The sequence below is a fragment of the Microcebus murinus genome, chromosome 25 (genome assembly GCF_040939455.1).
Source record: "Microcebus murinus isolate Inina chromosome 25, M.murinus_Inina_mat1.0, whole genome shotgun sequence".
Taxonomy (NCBI): domain Eukaryota; kingdom Metazoa; phylum Chordata; class Mammalia; order Primates; family Cheirogaleidae; genus Microcebus; species Microcebus murinus.
The window spans coordinates 6,595,793-6,622,770 of NC_134128.1; the positions used below are offsets into that span (position 1 = coordinate 6,595,793).

Below are 26,978 nucleotides of genomic sequence, written 5' to 3' on the forward strand. Positions count from 1 at the left end.
TATTTGGCATAATTGAAATAATCTTGGATTCTAAAATTCTGGAAGTGCCTGATCTGCCAGAGGTGAATGAATTAATTTTGTGGCACAAAGAGTGGCTTGAGTCTGAAGGTGTCGGTGGGCGTTGTCTCATCGGCTGGATCTAGTAACTCTTTCTTTCTAAAATATTTTGCAATGTGTGATTTTAGTGAAAACAAAGTAGAGATTTCATTTATATTAGTGCACACTCCAAAATAGTTACTCTTTTTTCTTGTTTTTAAACAAACAATTTAAAATGAAAATTAGTAAAAAAAAAAAACAAACTATCTTTTGCTGCCTTTTGAATAAAATGTATTTCTAACTACAAGTATTATAAATAGTATCATTGCTAAGATTTATTAGGATGCACTGTTAATATATTACCTACTTTGATTATCTTTTCCATCCTACTTAAAGTAAGCCTAATTTCAGTACAATTAACATGTATAATATGCATGTTAGTGTGTTTATGGGACTCCTTTATGTAGAGTGTGTCATATTCTAAGCCTCACACGATTGGGAACGTGAAATGGAGATGCTGTGATAAGCACGCAAAAAGTACATTTTGTCCTATTTTACTCTTTTTCCTCTGTCCTTTGTCTTTGTCTTTTCCTTTCTACTCCTCCTAGTTTTTCTGAGTAATCCAATGTCCTTTTCCCCATTAAAAAAAAAAACAAAACAAGTTAATATGTATAAAGTCAAAAGCCTGGGCATCCCACATTTAAGTTTTGCAGTACAGACTAATCAGCAAGCCAAACAGATTAGGAGAATACTCCAAGAAAATCAGCTGATATAAAGTCAGAGGACATGGAGAAAATAAAAACAATCCATATCTTAAGCCTGTTGAATAATGTTTCTATCAGAAATGGCCAGGCAAACGCAGGAATAACTAGTAGTTCTTCAGCTCAGGAAACGATTGAGAAGGGAGTAGATAGTAGTATAGCTGTTGTCACCTGGTGAGTATGCCTTTTGAAATTTCTAAATTTATCAGTGGCCAGAACTCTTGTTTAGAGCATGTTTATAGTTCATAAGAAGCTGGATATATTAGAATTTAGATTCACTTTTGTAAAAGGTACTTTAAAAATCAGTGAGGATATTAATATTATTTTATAATAAATGATAATCATAATTATACTAGTTTTATGATTATATACTATAATAATTTTAAGGTAGCCTATGTTAAAAATACAGGCATTACTCAAGAAATATTTCAAAAGTAAGTATTAAAAGGGACTTTCTTCATGTTTTTTTTTTTACTCCTTATTGAAGGTGACCGAATTATAAAAGTCAATGGAGAAAGTGTTATTGGCAAGACCTATTCCCAAGTAATTGCTTTAATTCAGAACAGGTAAGAGTCTTGAAACGTGATTGATTTTGACGAAAGATGGGTTTTATAATTGAATAGTGCAGCTAGATTTAATATAATCTTGTATTCCTGTAAGGACTTGGGGTGACGTGGAGATGTGGAATTTCCTCTTCCAATGAATGATGCAAATGCAAGTTGCCGAGAACCAGCTATCTGTGGATGGCTTAGATTTATCAGATTCATGATTAAAATCCTTAGAGTCTAAGAGGCACACGGTTTAGATTTACATAGTTTCCCCCTTTTATTTGAAATAATACACAGGCACACTGTTTCCTCATTTTATTTGAAATAATAAATGTATAACTTGTTTATAATAAATATATAAATAAATGTATACATAGTTCATTTTAAAACCTCTTACTAAGGTCTATTACTTTTAAGTATCTTATTGACTAATCTTGGCTTAAATTGATTCTTTTGTTCTAACCAAGACTGCAAGAAAGTCTGTGTTAATCCACTTGTCTGCCTACATCCTACAGAATGATAGATTTTTGAGCTCTAAAGGTAGATATATATTTATAGAGTGACTGTGAGACCTCAAAGATAATTTAGTCTTACTTTCTTTCACCTACACAACTAGAAATCTTTTTCATTACAAATAAAGAAATCAAAAGCAAAAGATGTTACCATATTGAATTTCTGTCAAAACCAGGCCATGAAGCTGGGTGCAACTTCCTGTTCATTATTTTAAGAGGTTCTTTCCTGATTCAAACACAAGAACTTTTTTATTATCTAATTGTTTCTGTTAGCCACATTCACCTGTCTATAATTCAATTCAAGTTCGTTATTTTCTGAAGATTTTTATCAAGCTCTTCTCTAACCATGCCTAAAGCAGTTCATGCAGAAATCTAAATTATTTACACTAATGCCCTAATACATTGCCATTTTTTACAATTAAGTGACGTGAGCATGATTAATTGATCTCCGAATATTCTCTTTAATGGTTTAATATTTAATGAGATTATTAGAGAAAACAACTCTTAAACCTTGTCTCTACTGTTGATGAATTTAAAGTCTCTAAGGGGCAGCAGGAGATCTACCCAAAGTTTCTTTTCCTCAAAACAATTTAGATCACCATCAACATGACAGTATGTTTTGTCAGCTGATAATCTAAGGATTTTTAGTGTATTTGTGAATCTCTTCTTTAAAAATAATGTCTTTTCAAGTAATCACAATTTAATCTTTTTTGCCTCAAAATACACATTAATTCTTCTATTACAGGTACAGTTCATCTTTCAGAGCAATAACACTTTAGAATGACAGTTTTAATTTTTCAGCCAATTAAAGCAATTTGAAAATTAGAGAAATACTGTTTTTTTCATAATCTTATTTTCTTTTAAAAAATTGTGTTACTTTTGTCTACAGTTGGTAGCAAATGTATAATGCAGCACAAAGCCATTGAGATTCTGCAGTGTATTAATGTAAAAATGTATCCTTGCAGAAGAATTTATCTAAACATCAGTATGCATTTTCTGCCAGCTCTACATATTGAAATACAAGTACCTACATATTTTACTAGTTAAATTTATTTGAACCTGTGGTTCTCATGAGTTTTCCATTCTCTAAGAATTTATGAACCTAATAATAATGGTTCGGATCTATCAAAAAGAGACAGCAGTAATTTATTTTGTTTTTTTTTTTTTATTGTCATTTGAGTGTTTCTTAATCTCTTGATTGTACTGAGAGGAAAAATCTATCTGGTATTGTTAGATTAGCTATTAAAGCAGTTGGAGATAGTAGCACTGTCTTTGTCACATCTAAATATAATTGCAGGCCAGGCGTGGTGGCTCATGCCTGTAATTCTAGCACTCCAGGAGGCTGAGGCGGGAGGATCACTTGAGGTCAGGAGTTCGAGACCAGCCTGAGCAAGAGCAAGACACCATCTCTACTAAAAATAGAAAAATTAGCTGGGCATGGTGTCATGCTCCTTTAATCCCAGCTACCTGGAAGGCTGAGGCAAGAGAATCGCTTGAGCCCAGGAGTTTGAGGTTGCTGTGGGCTACGCCGATGCCACTGCACTCTAGCCCAGGTGACAGAACGAGAATCCGTCTCAAAAATAAAAATAAATGTAATTCTAGATCACGGAATTCAGTTTCATTTACCTCTTTGAACTTTTTAAACCCAGGGAAATTTCTCTATCATTTTTAACAGAAAATTTACAGTATCAAAATAAAATAAGATTTTGAGCTATTCCTTTAAAGTCTGTAAAATTAAGTCATAGAGAAGAAGGCAAATAGTTGAGATGCTGTATAGTTTTTTAAAGTGTGTTATTTCAGTAGTTGTGATGGCAAACCTCTTTCCATCACCTCTGAGGCCAAGAGGAAATATTTCAAAATTAGGATGTTTAACATTAAAATGTTAAATCTGAGGGGTTTGTGGTTGTGTTTATGGTAATTAATTTCTAACTTCATATACAGAACTTGTGATAAAAATCTATAATTTATATTGTGTCTTGAATAAAACAATAAATAATTGTATACTGATATTGTTACGAGTTTTGTTCCAGGACTATTTAATATAAGCAACATACTTTATATTTCTAAGTTAGAAACATGTTATAAAGAAGACTTGACTGATAATGAATAGCACAAACATATGGTATGGTGCCCCCTTTGTACATAGTTAACTTATGTATATATATAAAAGTGACTTCTTTTCATTCTGATGATTTATTCGGTTTTGAAAAGTAGAGATTTAAGAAAGCCAAACAGTAAACTCTTAAGCAATTTAAAAAATACTTCAGAGTTAAATATTTTTCCTTTAAGTCTCCCTGGTACACTTCCACCTCCCCTAAAATAGTGTGTATATATATTCAATTTCAGTGATACAACATTGGAACTTAGTGTTATGCCAAAAGATGAAGACATTCTCCAAGTGGTAAGTTTTGTTTATTCAAATGTGAATTGTTTTATAGTCATGAATGTTAATAAAATATTTTTGAGATAGAGGTAGACTGAATCAAAAAAAGATTCTAGAATTTAAAAAACCCTTCTGATTCCTTTAACAGAATCTAGAAGTCTCTAAATTTTACAAGAAACAAAACAGACCATTGTCAATTTATTAATAGAATGAGATTTAAAGAGTTTGCCTTAGTGTTGTATTCTAACTAGTCCTTTGACCAAAAGTCAAAACTCAAAGTGCAAGCGAATTAGACTCTCTATTTTAAATATGAGGACAGAAATTATATGAAAGCCATTTCCTAATTTTTTAATAAGTACCAGTATTTTAAATTAACCAACCAAGCAGTTGTATTAGTAGTATTAGTTCATTCCATTAGAAGTAATGTTCACAATGAATGAAGTCTACAAGTTAAGGAGAAAATATATTAGAGTCTAAGAAATGAACAATATAGTTGAAAACTTTAGCATTTAGTCTAAAGTATTTTTCTGATTTTAAGAAATAAATGAATGGAATACTTAACTCCTTTATTAAGCTTATGTATTGCTGAAATTAAAAAGATGATAAAAATGTAAATTTTATTCAAGAAAATAATTATTTTCTTCAGTTCGCTTTTCAGTTCAGTAAAATAAAATAGAATGAGAAAAACTCTTTAAGTAACACACTGACAGCTAACAGATCTAGGAAATGGTACTGGCCACTGAAGTATTTTTTTTTAATTCCTTTTGGTGAATAGTTGTCTTTTTCCTTATTACTGATAGCTGAATTCAAGAAAAGCAAAGAGCGTGTAGAATCTTCGGTGGCAAGGGAATGATGCAGTAATGGTTTTCATTCGTAGAGCGTTAGTTTGGACTTAGGTCAACAAAGGTCCTAAATAATCTTCCGTAAACATTTTTTACAAAAATGTCACTAAAGTGGATCCTAAAAATTCACCTTATTCACTGACATGTAAAATATAATTGACGGAAATCTGTAGAGATCAAGCCAGTGTTTTTCAAGGCATGTTGATCTGATGTAGGGATGGCTTGTTCCTGACAGCGGATTACCCTTCTTAAAGCACACAGTTCTGCCGGAGTTGAGGACGCTCACCAAGAAAGTTGCAGCTCTCTGCAGTCGTTTTCTGAGGCATATACATCTAGAGGTAGTTGTAGAGTTCCTACTCTGATAATTCAGCATAGTGATAGAAGAGCAGACATAACCATGGACACTAAGGGCTGTGAAAGTCACTAGACTAGCTGAATCGTCACCGTAGCCTGCTGTGCGGTTGATGAAGGGCAGCAAACCACTTAATGCAACAGAAGGAATAACTTTCTAATGATATGATCAATGGAAAATTAGGTTAATTAGTCTGTCTCGTTATCTTTTATTGAAGATAAGTAAATCTAACATAAAGGTAAAATACAAAGTGTCCTAAGGACATGGAAAATTTAGTTCAGTAAATAATGAGCATACAGGTCTTCAAGACTCATCAGTTCAGGGTCTGGTATGCTATAACACATAGTTCATTTTTAAAACATGTTGTTTGAATTATTTGAATCATAAGAAATTTAAAATCACATGTTCTTGATGATAAAAGAAAATCCTACTTTTAAACCTAGCCTTAATTCACATTTGAATATACTATAATTCATTAGGAAATCAAAGGACTACATATAAATAATATATAGTATGCATTGGACTATATAAGGACATTAGGATGGGACTTTTCTGCATAAATTTGTTTTTTGCTGGAATATCTACAAGTGTCATTTTTTAAAGCTATTTTATGAAACATAAAGAGAATATGGGATTTTTAACACATTGAGTACCGTGCAAATTGTGTATAACGCATGCTAGTTTTGAGCCCGGGGCCACATGAAGCAAAACCCTGCAGTTGGTCTGTGAAAATCTTATTTGTTGATGTACTTACTGTTACAATTAATATTGACAATTTAATTCTAAAGACATGGATTGTGTTGCATATAATTCATGTGCAGAAAACAATAAAAATAACAAATAAGGAAGGATAAAACACTGGTGGTTTTTTTGTTGTTGTAGTGTGGCAGTCAATGTGTTAAAAACCATGTGTAGATATTACACAGCCACAAAAAAAGAATGAAATTCTGCCATTTGCGACAACATGGATGGAACTGGCTAACATTATGTTGAGTGAAATAAGCCAAGCACAGCAAGATAAGTCTCATATGTTCTCACTCATATGTGGGAGCTAAAATAAATATTAAAACAGTTGATCTCATGGAGACAAGAGAGTAGAATGACAATCACCAGAGGCTGGGAAAGATCACAGGAGTGGGGAATAAAGTGGGGATGGTTAAAGGGCACAAAAAAATAAGATAGTTAGAATATACAGTATTAGATAGCACAACAAAGTGCCTATAATCAACAAGTTAGGGCATACTTTAAAGCAAGCATCCTCAAACTATAGCCTGCAGGCCACGTGCGGGTATTTCTGCACGTTTGTTTTTTTACTTCAAAATAAGGTATGTGCAGTGTGCATAGGAATTTGTTCATAGTTTTTTTTTGTTTTTTTTTTTTTAAGACAGAGTCTCGCTTTGTTGCCCAGGCTAGAGTGAGTGCCGTGGCGTCAGCCTAGCTCACAGCAACCTCAAACTCCTGGGCTCAAGGGATCCTCCTGCCTCAGCCTCCCAAGTAGCTGGGACTACAGGCATGCGCCACCATGCCCGGCTAATTTTTTTTTCTATATATATTAGTTGGCCAATTAATTTCTCTCTATTTATAGTAGAGACGGGGTCTCACTCTTGCTCAGGCTGGTTTCGAACTCCTGACCTTGAGCAATCTGCCTGCCTCGGCCTCCCAGCGTGCTAGGATTACAGGCGTGAGCCACGGCGCCCGGCCTTGTTCATAGTTTTTTTTAAACTATAATCCGGCCCTCCAACAGTCTGAGTGACAATGAACTGGCCCCCTGTTTAAAAAGTTTGAGAACCCCTGCTTTAAAGTAACTAGAAGAGTGGAATTAGAATGTTTCTAACACAAAGAAATGTTAAATGCCTGAGGTGATGGACACCCCAAGCACCCTGATTTGATTAATTCACATTGTGTGCCTGTATCAAAACATCACATAGACCCTATAAAGATACATAACTATTATCTACCCCTAATGATTAAAAATAAATTTTTTTAAAATAAATTAAAAATGAAATTAAATGAAAATTTTAAAAACACAGTGCAGAAATTTTGTCTCTTACACAGCTTCTAGGCCTAAAATGTTCTGTCAAGGGCCTTCAGAAGTACTTATGCTGATCTTAAATCTGTTGCTCAAAATATATGCTTTTAAAGATATATTTGTCCCTAGGAAGTTGAATAGTTACTGTTAAAAAAAAAAGAAGAAAGAATATGAATATTTTTACAGCCACTGTAAAAATAATTTACCCATGGAAAAGCCTATTGCAGTGTATATGTTTTTGCCTGGGCAACAGCAGGATTGGGTAGTGCGTGGAGTTTTTGTCCACTCCAACAATTTGTTGGACCAAATTGTTCTAAAAATGCTCAGTTCACCTTTGAGAGGTGGCCCAGAAAATTTAATTTGGTTTAAAATTTCACTCATGATGACAATGATATAATGTTGAAAAGCACAAAATAAAATGAAGAATAATTCATTATGTTTTTAAATCAGTGCTGGTAATAATTATTCTGTGCTTGGCAGCCCTATTTTTTAATCCAACATGTATTTTTTTTTTTTTTTTGAGACAGAGTCTCACTCTGTTGCCTGGGCTAGAGTGCCGTGGCGTCAGCAACCTCAAACTCAGTTGTTACTCTGACTTGGATCCCTGGTTTCTGAGTCCAGTGTTCTAGTTGTCTCTCATGGATATATGATATAAGTTGAAAAATGTAATTTAACCAACAGTTTTCTTTAGGCTTATTAGAATTAGTTTTTTAAAGAATTATTTTATACATGCCATCATCAGTATAGTATTCTATTTAGAATTAACATTTGTCAAGTGTGGACCAAAGTGGTCCTGCCTGGAGTAAAGGAAGCAGAGTAGGAATTCTGGAAGATTTTTCATATTTTGTAAGTTGTTAGCACTTTGTTCTTTTTAAAAAATATAATTTTAAATAATTTTAAGAATAGTATGTACTTCTCGGAAAAATGTCAAAAATGTAGAAAGGTATTAAAAAAAAGGAAATCCGTCCCCCCATCCACACCGTCCCCCACTCCCACACCGCACGGTGGCACTGTCGGCGTGTGTTTTACTGTCCCCACAGACACGTAGCTACTCTTGCTTTTATCAGAGGTAATAGCACTAAAGTAGCAAGTTAACTTGTTAAAGATGAACTGGAAGGCAGGATTTTTAATCTTATTTATTCTGCAGGGTTTTTTTTTTTTTTTGCTGTTTTTTGTTTAGTTTTATCATTTAATGGACAGTATCATAGGTATGATAATAGTGATTTGGATGTGGCTCTACAAAAAACTGAACTGGAAGATGATGTTAGGGTTATTTAGTACTGTTAGGCACTGTATATATAGTCGAGATGCAGACTGCTAATATTAAATTTTATTTAATATGCCCTTTGAGTTCTGATTTCAAAGGAAGAATCCTATGGGTCATCCTTCTTTATTTTCTTCCCCACCCCACCTTTTTTGTTTAAGAACATTGTGGATCCAATAGGCATGATAGGGCCGCTGCTGTTCTATTTTCATTAGGGATGGCTTCCATTTCCAAATATAAGCTATTAAACTATTATAAGATGTAATACTTATGTACAAGGATAAAGAAAGCTCAAGAAAGAAGGTGGAATGGTACATAAAAGGCATAAATTTAAAAAATCGTCTAAGAATGTTTTGTCATAATCTGTTGGATTTACAAGTGCTATTCAAGTAGGTAAAATTTAATTGTTGTCTAATTCCATCAGAACACCTGCATATGTTATAAAGTATCCATTTGGGCTTAAAACAGAAACTGAAAATTATTCATAGCTGATTATGCAATTCCTATGACATTGGTTTCAAAAATTTCCAGGCTATACCATTTCAGGCAAACTTATTAATACAGGATGTTTCCTGACATCATTATATAAGAATATAAATTACTTTGTTTAAACGATACTTTGCACCATTTAATTGGTGCCCACAGGACAATTTATAGATCCCTAGTGGTGGTGAGTACACTGATATGTCAGACCATGATTCCTCAATAAAAGGTTTGGTACCTTGTGACCAAGCACTGAGGGAAAAGTCTGACATAGTCACAGCTGTGAGCCAGTGATAGAGTTTTCAGTTCTGTTCCCAGAACATAAAGCCCTATCAGTGGGTCTGGTGTTCACTTCAAAGAGCTGCACATTGTGATCCATTCCAGATGACACATCATGGTGTTGCCCAAGTACCTATGAATATTATCCTCTTAGAAGGTGTCTGAAACGTTCTTTAGTAGGCAGTCGATTGTTGTAGGGGAACACTGAAGGGCATCCTGGGAGAAGAGGATTCCTTAAAATGTATGTGCCTATTCCTAATTTACTTCCCTGAACTTATTTGGGAAGTAATAAGGAAGTAAATAGATAGAAATAAAGATAGATAAATAAGCAAGGTTTTTTAGTGTTCACGAACTAAGAGACTATCTGAGGAAATTCAGTAACACTCTTGAATGAACTCCCAATTTTCTCCCGATTTTTATTATCTTAACTATATCTGCCTACAGGAGACAGTAGTACTAGATGTGTGAGACACTCTATTTAGTCATTCCACTGTCCATGCATGCATGTATATGGGTTTAAGATCCCCTTGCTATAACTTTACTCAGAAGTGGGGACTCGTGACTATAGACTATTTAGCATTTAGAATTGCTCTTTCGGAATCTTGGAGACTTCTGAAGTATGTAAAATATTTTTCAAGTATTTACTAGTTCTAGTCATATACTTCTATTACTAAAAGATAATATTCTTCCCTAAATTTGAGTAAAGAAACTATCTTTAAAATATTAGTTCTAGAACAGCATTTCCAAAGGGATATTCTAATTTAAAACCTCTGGAAAAACAATAGGTTTCATGGTATATCAATTTGAAATTTCTCTTTGAGTTTCACTGTGTACACTAATGTAGGAGAGGTTCTGAGAAGTCAGGAAGCTTGCCAGCTCACCCTTCCCTACATCATTGACCTAGGGACACACACGTCCCTGCCCTCCTTTTAGGCAGCACATAATAAATTACACAAGCTTGCTGTGGGAACTATACTGTATCAGACAGCATAGCATTCTGTCATCCAGACACAGTTTTCGTGTCATATTGAAGTACTAGTGTGGATAAATCAGTATGAAAAAGATAAACTTGTTATATCAATGCACATATCCCAAATGCATGTTTTGATTGAACTGTATTCATACCATGAAAATATTAATGTGTACATTTTCTTTAAGATAGTTAGCTTTAATTCCTCACTACATTCTAATCTGTAGTATTCATTATAAGTTAACAGGAGGAATTACTCTGGAAGTAGTATTTTTCATGTCTATTCACTAGTTATTTTTGCAAATTAGTAAAACAGCATAAAAGGTATAGTGTTGAAAGATCTTAATTTTTTGAGTGAAACCTATTTAATAAAACAGTCTTTCCCCCTCAAATCATAGTATAAAGGCAGCTGCAGTCAGCTGACAGCTTGTGGTTATGCTCTGATTTACCGGGGAAGGAGGAGGTTGTACTATTTTAAATGCATAATAGAGCATTCATTTCGTCATCTGGAAGCAGAGCTGGAGGAAGCTCAGGGGAAATGAGAGACATCAACGTTGCTCTCGTGGAAGGGAAGCTTCGCAGCACGGTATCAGACAGCAGCGCATATTGAAGAAAATATCTGTTAGGAATGCGTGCCATCGGCTGCAGTTTGCTTCTGAGGATGGTAGACATATCAAACCAGAACCAGATAAAAGCCTGAGAAAAAGATGTTCAGAAGGATACTGAAGTTATTCTTTATGCTTCACTGCCCTTTACCTCTCTTGGTACCTTCCAGAGAAATCAGTGTAGATGTATTTTTAGCTTGCTGTTTCCAGCATCAACATGACAACATGATTTTGTCTTTATATCAGTAAGCAGCTTCTATGTTTTCCTATTTTCTGCTAGCTGCAATTTACAAAGGATGTCACAGCACTGGTAAGAAATGCACAGTAGCCATTTCCTTGCTTTTAAGTCATGTTTTATAGAGATGTATAATAAGCCAGTCTATTAAAACTGTAAATTTGCTTAGAGAAATCCCTTCATAGTGTTAATTGTACTAATTTGCTGAATGTGTTTGTGATAATATGATTTTGCATCTTTTTTTATTTTTATATTTGGTTTTGTATCCTGTGCATAACTGATGTTAAACATAATATGTATGTGCATCAGTATTTTTTAAGTGTCTTCACTCTTTCCCTTTCCCTATTACTGTGCTGTTGTGTTATGTTTGTGGCTGCACTTGAGCTTTGCAAGCTGTCAAATGCAAAGACAGGATATGACAGTCTTGAGTTAAGCTTGTTTTGATTAAGCAAGGATGTGTTACTACACCTAACTGTCTTAAATGCTGAACATAGTCCTGTATTGCATCGATGAGCTCTGTTTTGTAGCATCTCTATAGTTAATTTCAGTTATTCTTGTTTTTTAAAATATTGCTAGATAATTTTACACATAGGTAAATTTCAGCTGCATGCATGTTTGTTGGTAAGAGAAATGTCTCTTCATAGTAAGTAAAAGAGACCAAATAAATTTATACAATATACTTTTGCATTAGCTTAAAATAAAAATATAAATTATATATACAGAAAGATAAATTACTTTTCTTTATACTTTATGCCTTTGATATATGTGCTTAATTTCTTAAACATGCATATTCTTCTCTTATTTTAAATGTTAAAATACTTAGCATGGCTGTTGAAAGGCTTAATTTATCAAAATGGATTATTTTAAAGGACTTTGTAGTAGTTAATTGACAATATACTTCAATCAATTTTATTTAATTTATGATAGAGGCAATATTTAAAATAAAAATGTGTTTGGTTAATATTTTTACCTTCTCCCTGGCAAAAGACAAGAATCTTCTTTTGCTGGGATTTATTAGGCAGCCATTTAACCTGTCGATTGCTGAAAAATCAGAAAGCTTGAATGGGGAGGATTTTAGAAGCAACATGACTGTATCTCACTGGGTGGGAAGAAATTTGACGTCTTTCACAACTTTTAAGAAAATAGGCAATTGTCGTTTATATATGCTGGAGATTCTATAATTTATTTGATTTCTGAGAGTCTAGCTCTTCTCTAGATATGGGTAGAATGCCTTCCTGTTGTGTGTGCATGCGTGCTGTAGTGAGTGGCATTCAGGAACAAGGTAGGGCATAGGAAAATAAAACAGTGAACTGCAAAAATGGAAATTATTGTTCTTTTCATGAATTTTAAGTGACACTTTTCTCTCATTTCCATACAGGCATATTCTCAAGATGCCTACCTGAAAGGCAACGAAGCCTACAGCGGCAATGCCCGCAATATACCCGAACCTCCACCTATCTGCTATCCCTGGCTGCCACCTGCCCCGCCAGCCACGGCACAGCCAGCTGAAATCTCTCCTCCAGACTCATCACTGAGCAAGCACCAAACCAGTACACCAGTACTCGTGCAACCTGGCAGGGCCTATAGAATGGAAATACAAGTGCCTCCTTCACCAACAGATGTTGCAAAATCAAACACAGCAGTGTGCGTTTGCAATGAAAGTGTAAGGACTGTCATTGTGCCTTCTGAGAAGGTCGTAGATTTGTTATCCAATAGAAACACCCACGCAGGTCCTTCACATAGAACTGAAGAAGTGAGGTATGGCATGAATGAGCAGACCTCTTTAAAAACAGTGTCAAGAACCACTTCACCACCTTCATCGATTCCCACTGCCCATCTAATTCATCAGACTACAGGCTCCAGATCGTTGGAACCTTCCAGAATTTTACTTAAATCTGGAAATTACAGCGGACATTCAGAAGGAATCTCAAGCAGTAGGCCTCAAGCTGTGGATTCCTCTTCTGTTTCCGTTAATCACTACTCGCCAAATTCCCATCAGCACATAGACTGGAAAAACTATAAAACATACAAAGAGTATATTGATAACAGACGATCACACATAGGTTGTCGGACAATTCAAGAAAGACTAGATAGTTTGAGAGCAGCATCTCAGAACACAACAGACTATAACCAGGTGGTACCCAACCGCACGACTCTGCAGGTACGACGTCGAAGCACCTCTCACGACCGAGTGCCCCAGTCTGTTCAGATCCGGCAGCGCAGCGTGTCCCAGGAAAGGCTGGAGGATTCTGTGCTGATGAAATACTGCCCGAGAAGCGCCTCTCAAGGAGCACTGACGTCTCCCTCTGTTAGTTTTAGTAATCACAGAACTCGCTCATGGGATTATATTGAGGGACAGGGTGAAACTGTAGAAAATGTCAATTCTGAGAGTCAAACACCTGATTCCAATGGAGAGCGAAAACAGACTTATAAGTGGAGTGGATTTACCGAACAGGATGACAGACGAGGCATTTACGAAAGACCCAGGCAACAAGAAGTTCATAAATCTTTCCAAGGTTCAAATTTTACCGTGGCCCCAAGCGTCGTTAATTCTGACAACAGGCGGATGGTGGCAGGTAGAGGAGTGGGATCTGTGTCACAGTTTAAAAAAATCCCACCAGATCTGAAAACACTGCCACCCAACAGAAATTTTCAGGCTACCTGTGGAATGTCACTGCCTCAGGGGATGTCACAAGAGAGGTCACCTCTTGTGAAAGTCCGAAGTAGCTCCCTGAAAGCGCCTTCTACACACGTCACAAAACCATCGTTCAGCCAGAACTCCTTTGTTTCGATGAAAGACCAAAGACCAGTAAATCACTTACATCAAAATAGCCTACTGAGTCAGCAGGCGTGGTTAAGAACTGAAAGTGTCCCCGATCAGCACGTGGAAACTGGAAAATCCCCTCCTTTCTCTGGAGCCTCCGCTAAGCCTACCCCGCAGATGAGTGACAACTCTGGCCCTCCAGACTTAGAATTACCCGTCAGTCCAGCAAATCAAGATTTAAATTTACAAGAGGCTGACATTCAGCAATCAGATGCTTTAGATAATAAAGAAACTGTCATCCTAAGAGAAAAACCTCCATCTGGGCGCCAGACCCCGCAGCCCTTAAGGCATCAGTCTTACATCTTGGCAGTCAATGACCAGGAGACCGGCTCAGACACCACGTGCTGGCTGCCCAACGACGCCCGCCGGGAGGTCCACATAAAAAGAATGGAGGAGAGGAAGGCCTCCAGTACCAGCCCGCCCGGCGACTCCTTGGCTTCCATCCCATTTATAGGTGAGCCCCTTTACAGTCCCTGGCTCATAGGTCGAATCTTTGAGAAATCTTTTCAGGAAAGTAGTATGTGTAGTTCCCAGGCACAGAAATCTCACACTGTATGTTAAAACATCCATTCCGAATCTCATAAGCTATGCTTCAACCCGAGCTGTAAGCCTTTACCCTCCTTAAAAGTTATTTCTAGTATCCATTTGCCTTTTTTTGGTAAAATTTGATGTACTTATTACCCATTTTTTATTTTGATTTCGATGAAACAAATTCGCACCATCTGAGGCCAAGGGAATCGGCAAACCAAATTGTGCCTAGTCGTTGACTCACGTGAATCAAAAACCAAGTGAAATAGTTTTGATCATCAGTTACCAACCTTTAATTTAAACAGTGCCTTTTACTTTGTAAAGCTTATTTCTTTGTAAGTTTAACTTGGGGGGAGAGAGAAGACCTCTTCGTTATCAAATTACTTTGTCTTAGAATAAATCCTGGAATAGATTTGGAAAGGTTACCTAAATGACAAGTGTGCGCCACAGTCTGTAACACCCACCCTGCTTCCTGAGTCTCCTGTCTGCTCCCTCGCGCCCTAGCTGTTCTCTCCAGGCAGCAGCGAGTGTGATGTTTTCAGAATATCAGTCAGACCGTGCCACTCCTCTGGTCAGAACGCCCTGTGAGGACATAGAATCTCACCCAGAATAGAATCCAGAATCCTACCATGACCTACAGGGCCTTCGATGGCCTGTTCCACAGCACCATCCACCTCTGCCCCCATCTCCTGTTACCCTGTCTTCCACGTCCATCCCTTCTGCAGCCATGCCAGCCTCTTCACCATTCCAGAACATGCCAAGCATGACAGGGCCCTGGCACTGCTGGTTCCCAGCCCTAGAACACATTCTAGAGATGATCACAGGGCGCTCTTCCTCACTACCCTGGGGTCTCTGTTCAAATGTTATCTAAGCAGCCTTTCCCAGCTAAAATAGGCACCCAACACAAGTTTTTTTAAATCTTCATATCACTTGTTTCCACTTGGCATAATTTGTATTCTTTTATTACATGTTTCTCTGTAGAACTAAAACAAACAACATGAGAGCCAAGATTTTAAATCTTTGGTTCACTCCTCTCCCCTAATGCCTAGAACACTGTCTGGTACGAAGAAGGCACTCGACAAGTATTTGTTGAAATAATGGCTAAATAATAATTTTGAGATGATGGTCAAATATATAGCAAAACCAAAAAAAGTTGTCATAATTACTACACAGCTCTATGACATAACACGATTATATGTCCTTAGTGTTATTTTAATTTCATTAATGAGAAATTTAAGGTACAGAGAGGTTAAATAACTTCCCTAAAATCACACAGTTACTAAGTGGTAGAGACAGAGACCCTAAGTTTTCCCAATTCAGCCTTATCCCACAGAACATGCTGGAGGGCAGCACGTATGTGGACTGCATTGTCAACAGCGCCCCTGCAGTTGGTGACACAGGGGCCTTGTTTTGCCACCAAGACCCAAACTCTTACCCTGGTGCCCCATAGGTTTTATGAAAAGAGTTTTCCATCATTTTACAATATAATGTGCTTCTCTTTGAGTAATAGTTCAGTTTTTCTTTTCTAGAGGAAATTTTTTAAAGCTGTTGAACTTAAAAAAATGTGACATTACCCAACTTAGTTTTTAAAGAAAAAGTTGCTTTTTTTTATATATATATAAATGTGATATATTGAAATTGTAAACATTGTGGGGAATCTCAACCTAAACTGTACTAATATTCATGTCTGTACCTTTAAGGCCAAGCTCAGAAAATAATAGAATCTTGTAGGTAGAATCATATATATCATCTAGATAGAAAGTACCTGAGGACTAATGAATGTTTTATGATTTTTTAAAACATAAAAAATTCTACAACCTGTGGCTATATCTCACAGGCCTGTAAGATCATATCAGAACAGTGACATCATAAGAACTATATAACCAGGTTACACTGGAGTAGTAAAAAAGATACTGGTTATATCTGTTAATATTTCTAAGTAATTAATATGAAGTATAGGAATAAAACAGTCAATTATGCCATTGAACAGAGGACTGTGGCTAAAATATAAAGATCTCTATAATCCTATATACATAGATATTGATGAAAATAAACTATTTTATTTGTTCACTAAATATAAAACTGTTCACTAATTAGCTCTGATCTTATTTGACTTTGAGTACTTAGTAAACTCTCCTTCATTGTTCCTAGTGAATAGTATTTGTTTGTAGTATTTGTTTGTTGAAGCATTGTTTTTTTAAAGGTTACCCAGCATAAAAATGTCTTTATATTCCATTTATTTCACATATGGCTCCTAGAACCTTAGCATATGGCATGTGATTACTATGGTGTCAGTTACACAGCACTGGGAGTATAAAGAACTGAGATACTAACACAGAATTTACTGCATTTCTGTATTTGAATATTGTCCGTGTATGTAAGCATCTTAAAAGCTTCTGAGCCCTAAGGTGGAATGACACCGTGCCTCCTAAGTTTTTATAGCATTTTCATGGCTCTTATAAAATTGAATGCTGTTTAAAGGCATTGAAAATATTTGATTTTAGTATTTATCTAATTTGTAGAGCATAACATCAGAAATATACTTTCCATTACTTAATATATTGGCCCTTTTTTCTGTGATTAACTGAAAATCCTTTACTATAACCTTAAAGTCCAAAAAACATTTATTAATCTGCTCTCAAGACTATGCTGTTATACTATAAATACTTGATCAATAAAAAATGTTTCAGCATTTCATTGGGGTATAAGTCCCAAAATTTTAATATTAAAATGCTTTTATTATTGGACTTTAAAATTTTATCTGACCCATGGGTGTTTCTCTTGCCAACCTAGTATTTAGAGACAGCAGGAGAAATAATAGCATTGAAATGGACTGTTTGTAATGTTTCCAAAAGTGTTTTCCAAGGACACTAATTTTATTAGATCTTAAGCGTTATTAAGAAAAAATTCAGTGATCAAATAAATTGAGAAATGCTGGGGTTCAAATAGATAAGTTTTATTTGTTTGTTTTACTATAGGACTAATCACAATCATTAATAGACTACCATATAGTAGGCAGACTAAAATACAATTTATTCTGAAATATTTGGCTATAAATCCTTGTATTTATTTTATGGGTTTAGCATACAATAGAACACACTTTGGGGAATGTTGATATATATTCAATTCTATGGAACATTTAAATTAAAAGAAAAAGAATAAATTAAGGTTTGTTTTTGTATTGTCACACCCAGAATTATATATTCTGTGATTTATTTATTTATTTTTTTTTAGAAAAAAGTCTTACTCTGTCACCCAGGCGGGAGTGCAGTGGAATGATCATAGCTCACTACAGCCTTGAACTCCTGGGCTCAAGTGATCCTCCTGACTCAGCCTCCTGAGGAGCTAGGATTACAGGCACCTGCCATTGCACACAGCCTATACTCTGTGATTTTAATAATTATTTGTGTCATTTGAAAACATTATTATTTGAAAACACTATAGACCAATGCAAAAAAAAATTGATTTTATTCCCAAAATATCAGAGAATGGAGCCAATTTATTTAGTTATCCATTACATAGAGCTAATAATGTCTTATAGAAAGAAAAATTTCCCTATATTTTATTACATTTAACATCTAATATTTCTCTGTGCCACAAAGATTTATAAAAATGAGAAAATTATTTTTAAATTCAGAATATTACTCATTATCAGTATTTTGTTCACCCTCCCATACACTTTATAAACCTATGCAGTAGGTCCTGAAAATAAACTTCAACTTCGTTTATAAGTAAACACAAAAATGGTTAACTGTTCATAAGTAATTTGATAGTGGGTAGCCGATGTTAGAATGTGTTTTAAAGTCCTAACTTCCTACACTTCTTTAACTTATACCTCATATAACTGTTAATACAAAAAACTATGGCTGTGTTACGTACATCCAGGGTTACATCTCAGATTCATTTTCCCGAGCTTTTGCTGTATTTCTAACACACCCCAACCTTGGCCAGGATGTGTGTGCTTTAGTTGGGTTAGCCTAGAGTCAGTTGAATTTGATTGTCACAGCCTTATTGGCACTGCCATTTTAAGATAGCTTGGGAGTGTTAAATTTGGTATGAGACAGTAACGTTACAGTGTATGGACAGGGGAACTTAGTTCCCTGAAATTTACCCAAAAGGCAGGGGCGACTGTCACCGTATACCCAGCTTCTGGCACAGCTCTAGGCTCAGTGCCAGCAGTGACATCACAGGATGATGCAATAAGCACCCAACCCCTCTCATACTAATACAGACCGAGTCCTTCTGCAAAGCAAATAGTCTATTTATAAAGAGAAATATTATCCAACCTATCATCTTACAATCTTTTTCCTATATCAACTTTTCCCAAAAATGTGACCCCATTGATACTTAAGCTTAGCTAGAGATTTTTGCTTCCACTGTTTAAGATGTAAGGTAGGCCAGGCGCGGTGGCTCACGCCTGTAATCCTAGCACTCTGGGAGGCCGAGGCTGGCGGATTGCTCGAGGTCAGGAGTTCAAAACCAGCCTGAGCAAGACCCCGTCTCTACTAAAAATAGAAAGAAATTAATTGGATAACTAAAAATATATATATAAAAATTTAGCCAGGCATGGTGGCACATGCCTATAGTCCCAGCTACTTGGGAGGCTGAGACAGGAGGATCACCTGAGCCCAGGAGATTGAGGTTGCTATGAGCTAGGCTGATGCCATGGCACTCACTCTAGCCTGGGCAACAAAGTGAGACTCTGTCTTAAAAAAAAAAAAAAAAAAGATGTAAAGTAATTTAAAAAATAATAACAAAAACTTCTGTAGCACTTTATAAACTACCAAGTACTTTATAATGTACCAATCCTCTTAATAACCCAGTGGGGGATTGATGGCAGAATTAACAACCCGCTTTATGGATAAGGAAAGTTAAGTAGTTTACTTAAGATCTGTCAACAGATCACTAACAGGGCTGGTTGTCTGCTGGCTCCAAGTCACATATTCTTTGGACAGTGCCCTCCAAATGTGCTAAGATTTAAATCTTGGCTTTTTACTCTTTTAAATCTTGAAAAATAATTCTGAGTTTCATATTCACCATTATAAGCTCAGATTTCCCAAGTGTGAATTGGCATATTTTCACTAAATACATGTATTTGTTCCAAGTTTGTTAACAAAACTGTTCACCAGTGAATAATTTTAGATGTTCTTTTATCTTTATCTTTTGGTAGTAGCATTAGCTTTTATCCTAAAATACTTCAAATTTATCTGTAACATACCTTGCTTGATTGCCAGGCTTATTTATTTAAGGAAATAACTTTTTGTTTTTAAAACTTAGCCCTTATCAAAGCTATGGAATTGTTTTTGCTAAAGTAGGCTTTCTAGGTTTTTCATCTAGTTCCTTTAATTTTGAAAATAGATCCTATAGTAACTACACTTTTAGACCCGTCGGTTTTAATAGATCCAAATTTCAAAAGCACCCTACCAAATGCCTGGTTTATTAAAATCTAAAAATATATTTTTACATAAATTAAACAGATAATGAAATTGGTGGCCTGATGTTTTATTAAAGTTTTAGGTAAATGTTGAATTTCTCGAAATTGTCATAGCGTTTGTCAGCTGGCAAACTGAGTTATTTTTCATACACACATGCGTGTGCCTGGGCACGTGAACACACACATATATTTTCACATATACATACGCCCTCTCACCCTGTGCCCAAACCCCCAAATCTTAAAACTTGCCCAATCTATGTGACTGCAGAAATTCAGCAAAGTAACTGTAACCTGGTAACTGGCAAAGCTGGAAGCGATACCTCCACTTGCTGTTTTTGGATTTAGAGCACTTGCTCTGCCTCTGCGTGGTGCATGCCTCCTTGTAGATGAGCTGACTGGCCCTGGTCTTGACCATGACATTGCACATATCCCTGCTTCTGCTCTGATTTTGTCATCTGCCTTCAAATCCCTACTTCTTGTAAAGTTCCTCTTTACAACTCTACTGTCTTTCATTAGGCACCCACTACCATGTGGTCATGGTTAAGTATGAATAAGGTATTTAAAAGGTGTTTATTCAAATTTCTTCCTCCTTTCTAGCCTTTTAAAACATCTGTCTAGTACAACATTGAATTTTTGGTTATTAAAATAACCAATCTCAAAATGACTTTCAAAAAGCCAAGTGTTACTTTAAATGCATGTTTGTAGAACTATTCAAGAACCTTGGTCTAGAATTAGAAATTAGAAAATTTCTAGAATTGGAAAACTGAATTCCAATGATGATGATGAGTTTATTATTGTCAAAAATGGAGATATTTGAACTAGGTAATGGCACCCCTTACCAGTTTATATAAAAGAAAACAGGACTTATTACTTCAAGAACTCTATAATTAGTGGAAAATGCTCAGTGAGTCTTTGGAGGTCTGCCACTTGATGATCAGAGATTGGAAGCCCATGTTAATTTATTATCTTTTAAAAGATAAAGTTAATTTATTATCATTTAAAAAATATTCTTTAAAATGCATTTTTAATTTAATGTAAATGGAGTTTCTTGAGCATGCCAGTTTTATCAGCGCTTTCACCTGATGTTCAGTAATTGTTGTTAATGGGAGTAACTAAAATTTGCCTGGGGAATTCAATTTTTTAAGATGACTTTACTTCATCGGGCTTAACTTTGGTTGAAAAAAAAGTGGCATTGCCAAAGATTAATAAGTTGTTACTTGTAAAGAAAGAGCTTATGCTTGACTATTAAAAAGATCATTTAACTTTACATAGCTGTTTACCTCTTTTGATTTAAATTGACTATGTATCTCAGAAGGCAAATTAAAAGAAATAATTGTCAGATTTGAAAATTTGTTTTTAAGACAAAGAATTCATTTGCAGTATTTTCCCTGAAGATGAGGAAAAATCAAGATTTTAAATACATATCGTGCTTGAGATATGTCCCTTTTTGTAGGAGTTGGAATGGAAATATTTAAACAGAAACTGTTTATTTAGTTTCCATATCTTTAGTAAAAAAGATATATACATGCTGTTGCTATTTTAGAACTACATACATAATTTTATGTTAGCCACCATTTCTTCCAGCTGATACAAATTTACCCCTCCTCTTACTATACATCAAAATAATAAGTAATATTGTAGTATTAATATGCTCCAAATTATTATGGTGTACTTTAGGGAGGAGATAGGATTACCTCTTCCTAGCAGAGGTGAAATAAAAGCAAAATTATGTCAAGGAACTGATTATTCTGCTACAGTCTATCAAAAATTCTTATAATTTCACTGAGTTATATAAAAATTATTTTCAACTACAATTATAAAATATAAGCTGCATAGATTATGTGCTTCTTTCTGGAGTAATTATGTCAACTGTGAAAAACATTCCTCATAACTCGGTTCAATTTAGAAGGAGCCTTTTTTTGCTCTGTGCTCTAACCTGCAGCAGTGGATGTTGGGCTGGATGTGGAGAGATGCGTGTTTGTCAAGGGAGCTAGAAACACACTGTACTCCACGTTTACACTCATCATAATTCTCTTGCTTACAAATGATAGAAAGTAGTGTCGAATTAGCTCATGGCAAGAAGATTAGCTCACAGTTAAGAAGTTCTGGGTTAGACCTGGTTCTATGCATGGTTGGATCCTGATACTCAAGTGGTAACATCAAGATTGTGAATCTTTTTCTTAGTTTTGCTTTCTTCATTCAGGTACTTTGTCTCCACATGATAGACATGCCTGCTTGATTTTTGTACATGTCTACTTTTTTCTTGATTGCGAAGTCTTTAAGATGTTCTTCTACATTAATTGCTAACAATAACCATAGTAAAAGTTTCCTATTCAGATATGAATAATCAGCAATAAACATAAAGACTTGGAATATTCTCCATTTGGAAAAATCCAAATTGAATAATAGAGTATATATTATCTGTGGGAATTACTTATTTATCTGGTAAACACTTTTCCAAAAGTAAACCAGAATTTTTGGATATTAAGGCCTATGTTTTTAAAACTTATCCTGTAGATTTTAAGGTTAAGAAACAGTGGTCACATTGAATTTCAATATAGAACAACTTCTGTGTCCTCTCCCTTCTCTTTATTCTAAAGAGCTCTGGGGCTTTTCATGAAAAAAGTAAATCAATGCCTCATTTCTTAAGTCAGTTCTCCGATTATGTAACTCAGTGTAGCATGAATGATCATGCCACTTGATAATAGCAAGTCTATGATAGCTCATAAGTATGTGTTTTACATGCATTATTAATGTCTTAATGTAGTATGTGAAATGCTTGGGATAAAGACAATTGGTTATTTTCTTCCAAAAGCATATTTAAGTTTTATTATTTAAAAATTTAGAGATTAATTGATGTGACAGCACAGTGGTTTTGGATACATTCACATGAGAATGAAACATTTTTGTTTTCCCTTTGGACAAACTAAATGATGTCTATTTTCTTACATTATAAAATTAGATGAGCCTGAATTATCCTTATTGATTATTGAGTTCTATTATCAATAATAATAATTGGGTCATTTAACATTCCAGTGTTCATTTTCCTTTTTTCTTGCAGATGAACCAACTAGCCCCAGCATCGATCATGACATTGCACATATCCCCGCTTCTGCTGTTATCTCTGCCTCTACCTCTCAGGTCCCCTCCATAGCGACAGTTCCTCCCAGCCTCACAACTTCAGCTCCCTTAATTCGACGTCAACTCTCCCATGATCATGGTATGGCGAAAGAGTGATTATGCTAACCATACCTCCGTGTCAGTTTTGCACTTAGAATAGCATGACAAACTGATCTTTTCACCATTAGAAGAATCTGGGAACCACTTGTAAATGTCTAAATGTTGGATTTTAATTACAGAATCTGTCGGACCCCCCAGCTTGGATGCCCAGCCCAGCTCAAAGACAGAAAGGTCAAAATCATATGATGAGGGTCTGGATGATTACAGGGAAGATGCAAAATTGTAAGTCTCAGGTGTATTATTTTAAATATTTGTATGTGGGTGAGTGTTCAGCATGACTTTGGCACATAAATACTGAATTTAATGATAGCTGTATTTTCTAACTTTATGACATTAAAAATGCAATTCAAAAACAAAGTTGTTGGCCGGGCGCGGTGGCTCACGCCTGTAATCCTAGCACTCTGGGAGGCCGAGGCGGGCGGATTGCTGAAGGTCAGGAGTTCGAAACCAGCCTGAGCAAGAGCGAGACCCCGTCTCTACTATAAATAGGAAGAAATTAATTGGCCAAGTAATACATACAGAAAAAATTAGCCGGGCATGGTGGCACATGCCTGTAGTCCCAGCTACTCGGGAGGCTGAGGCAGGAGGATTGCTTGAGCCCAGGAGTTTGAGGTTGCTGTGAGCTAGGCTGATGCCATGGCACTCACTCTAGCCAGGGCAACAGAGTGAGACTCTGTCTCAAAAAAAAAAAAAACAAAAAAAAAAACAAAGTTGTTACTTGGTAACATATTCAATTGGATTTTTTCCAATAATTTTTTTAAAATAATATGCAAATGTGCTACCAAAAAATCTGTATTAAATACACCCACCCTAAGACCTCCAGCCATCTAGTACTACTCAGACATAACTATTCCATGTTTTGTATAACTCTAGAGCTATTCTGTGTGTAAAAGCACATATAGTAACACATGCTTCATATACATATATATGTGTATTGTATTCTAATTATTTTTATAAACAAAATGACAGTATACACACTAATCTTGGAGATCCTTCAATGCATATATTCCTGCCTCATTCTTTTTCAGGATTGTTTAATTTTCCGTCGAATAGTTGTAGCATAGTATAATTTAGTCAATATTCTATTTCCTATTAATGGACATTTAGATTAATCTAATCTCTAATCTTATGGTCAATCTAATTGACCACAAACAATATTCCATTGGCTATATTTGTACATAGTTCATTTAGCACATGTGTAAGTGAATATAATTGTAAATAGAATTGTTACATCAAGGGTATGTGTATTTTTTATTTTAACATCTATTGTCAATTGCTCTCTAAAAGATTATACCAAATCACATTGCCACCAACAATAGAACAAAGTATGCTGTTATTCTCACCAGTGCAGTGTATTATTTAACTCTTTGATTTTTTTGTAATTCTAATGGCATTTCACATATGTTCAAGAGATATTTTATATTCCTTTTTGTGTGAACTTTTGTAAATATGTTTTGCTCATTTCCTCCTCGTTTTTCTTAATGACTTCTATATGTTCTTTATGTAAAGGAAACTAGCACTTCTCTGTGATAAATGTTGCAAGTCTTTTCCCGATTCAATATTTTTCATTTGGTTTTCTTTATTTTTTTAACCATGTAAAATGTTTAAAATTTTTTCTGTGATCTAATTTGGGAAATATTCTTATGGCCTCTGGATTTTGAGTCCATACTGAAAAAGTTTGTCTCTATCCCAGAATTATAACAAAATTCTTCTATGTTTCCTTCTCAGATTTGTATGTTTTTTCTTTTTTTATGCATTTATAACTTTCATTCATCTGGAATTGATTTATTCTAATTAGTGAGATAAAAGGCCAACTTCATATTTTTTAATATCTCTCAATTGTCCCAGAAGTACCTATTGAATCCTTTTCCCACTGATATATCATCTTTATTATATACTAAATTATATATGTTTAGTTTTATTTTAGGGCTCTGCCCTATTCATTTGATTTATCTATATATTCTTGTACACCACATTCTATTAATTATAGTGGTTTTATAATGTTCTTATCTTGTAGAGCTAGTACCCATCATTACTTTTGTTCTTTCTGAATTCTGGCTATTTTTGTATATTTTACTATTTGAACCTTAAAATCAGGTTTCCTAGTTCTTATGCTTATGAATATTTTTATTGACATGTTTAATTTATAGATTGATTTTAGGGCATATTGACATCTTCTATGATAATACTTCTGTCAAAGAACAATTTGTCTTTTATATCTTTATATAAGATCCTCTGAGGGTTCCATTTGACTATTATTTATATTCTGATAAAATTGGTTTCCCCTGGACTAGCTACTGTGAGAGGCTTATATGAGGTATGGCTAGGGCACACTGTTCTAGGATAGCAGGAATTTTTCTAGTGATACAGGGTTGGATTGTGAGCTATTTTCACATAGTAACCGCCACATTTCAGAGTGGACTGCACTGTTGTGGAAATCCTTAATATGCCATTACAGCTATGGCTAACTAATAATATAAACCTCAGTGTTCAGCCTCAGTAGCTTTTTCTTTGATCTAAAAGAAAGTTTTTAATCGTTGAATCAAAAGTCTAAGTATTTATAAAATTAGCTGTTTTTCTCATTTACCTTAAACTGTGGTCATTTAACATGGAATGATGAAATGTCAGCTTATTATTGAAAAGTTTGTTGTAATAGTCAAATTATTCTTACATCTCTAAGGCATTTTTTGTACTTATTGAAAATATTTATGTACTTCTTTCCCAACAGGTCCTTTAAACATGTATCTAGCCTGAAAGGAATCAAGGTTGGTATTCAATATTTCAGGAACATCAGGCAAATGATAAATGTTTCTATTTATCTTAGTTTACTTTAGCTTTGCATAGTGAAGTAATCTTTTATCCATTAGACATTTAATGTTTAAATATTATAACCTTTTATTCTGTAAGTTTCAAGTACATTTGGAAAATACTAATTTTATGTAGAAAATATTCTTTTCTCATTTCTAAACATACTCATCAAATATGTAACACTTTACCTCACTATGCTAAGTTTTCTCACTTTGTCAATTCAAGGCCAAAAATCTAACTGCTCGGCAGTCCTTCTGTATTTTGTTGTATGTGTGTTTTTCCATTCTCAAAATTATTATTCCATGCCTTCCCCTGTCCCCCTGCACCCACCTCTGCCCTCTCCTCTGCCCGCTCACATCACTGAAAACGTAACAACTGTTAGGCAGGAGTTTCTTTACCATCTCCAAGAATAATCAGTCCTCTGCATTTATATACACAGTGTCTGCCTTCTTTTTTCCTAACTTAAATATTGTTTTACTTGGCAGGTTATCCTGTTAGAAACCAACACCCGTACTTTGGATTCTCTCACCTCTCACTGTCTCAAAGGCCCTTTCTCTTCTGCACGGCCACCGTCTCCCACTGGCGCGTTCACCATCATATATAGACATGTTCTGCTGTTTTCCACACGGAACACAAAGCTTCCTGGAATCACAGCCCCCTCTATTCACTACTTCTACTTTTCACAGCAAAATATCTTGAAAAAATTATGCATCGTGTCGCCCACACACATCAGAACAACACTGCCCAGGCCAGGGTTGCCAGTGACATCCAGGGTCTTAGACTAATGGTTACTTTGGTTTTTATGGTAACTTAAGCTTGACCTCTCAGTAGTATCAAACACAGTT

General features: G+C 35.2%; 1 protein-coding gene across 14 annotated transcripts in view; it reads left to right on the forward strand.

Annotated features, from left to right (window-relative positions):
• ARHGAP21 (Rho GTPase activating protein 21) overlaps positions 1–26,978 on the forward strand; it is a 136,958-nt gene that overhangs the window by 86,469 nt on the left and 23,511 nt on the right. For 10 of the 14 annotated variants that reach the window (XM_020284182.2, XM_020284184.2, XM_020284185.2 and 7 more), the window contains 7 exons: positions 1,285–1,363; positions 4,204–4,258; positions 11,345–11,374; positions 12,678–14,577; positions 23,147–23,305; positions 23,445–23,547; positions 26,054–26,090. In XM_020284182.2, the coding sequence (XP_020139771.2) occupies positions 1,285–1,363; positions 4,204–4,258; positions 11,345–11,374; positions 12,678–14,577; positions 23,147–23,305; positions 23,445–23,547; positions 26,054–26,090 (2,363 nt within the window). The remainder of the gene's footprint in view (positions 1–1,284; positions 1,364–4,203; positions 4,259–11,344; positions 11,375–12,677; positions 14,578–23,146; positions 23,306–23,444; positions 23,548–26,053; positions 26,091–26,978) is intronic. The other 4 variants (XM_075997457.1, XM_075997455.1, XM_075997456.1 and 1 more) reach the window with 2 other exon arrangements.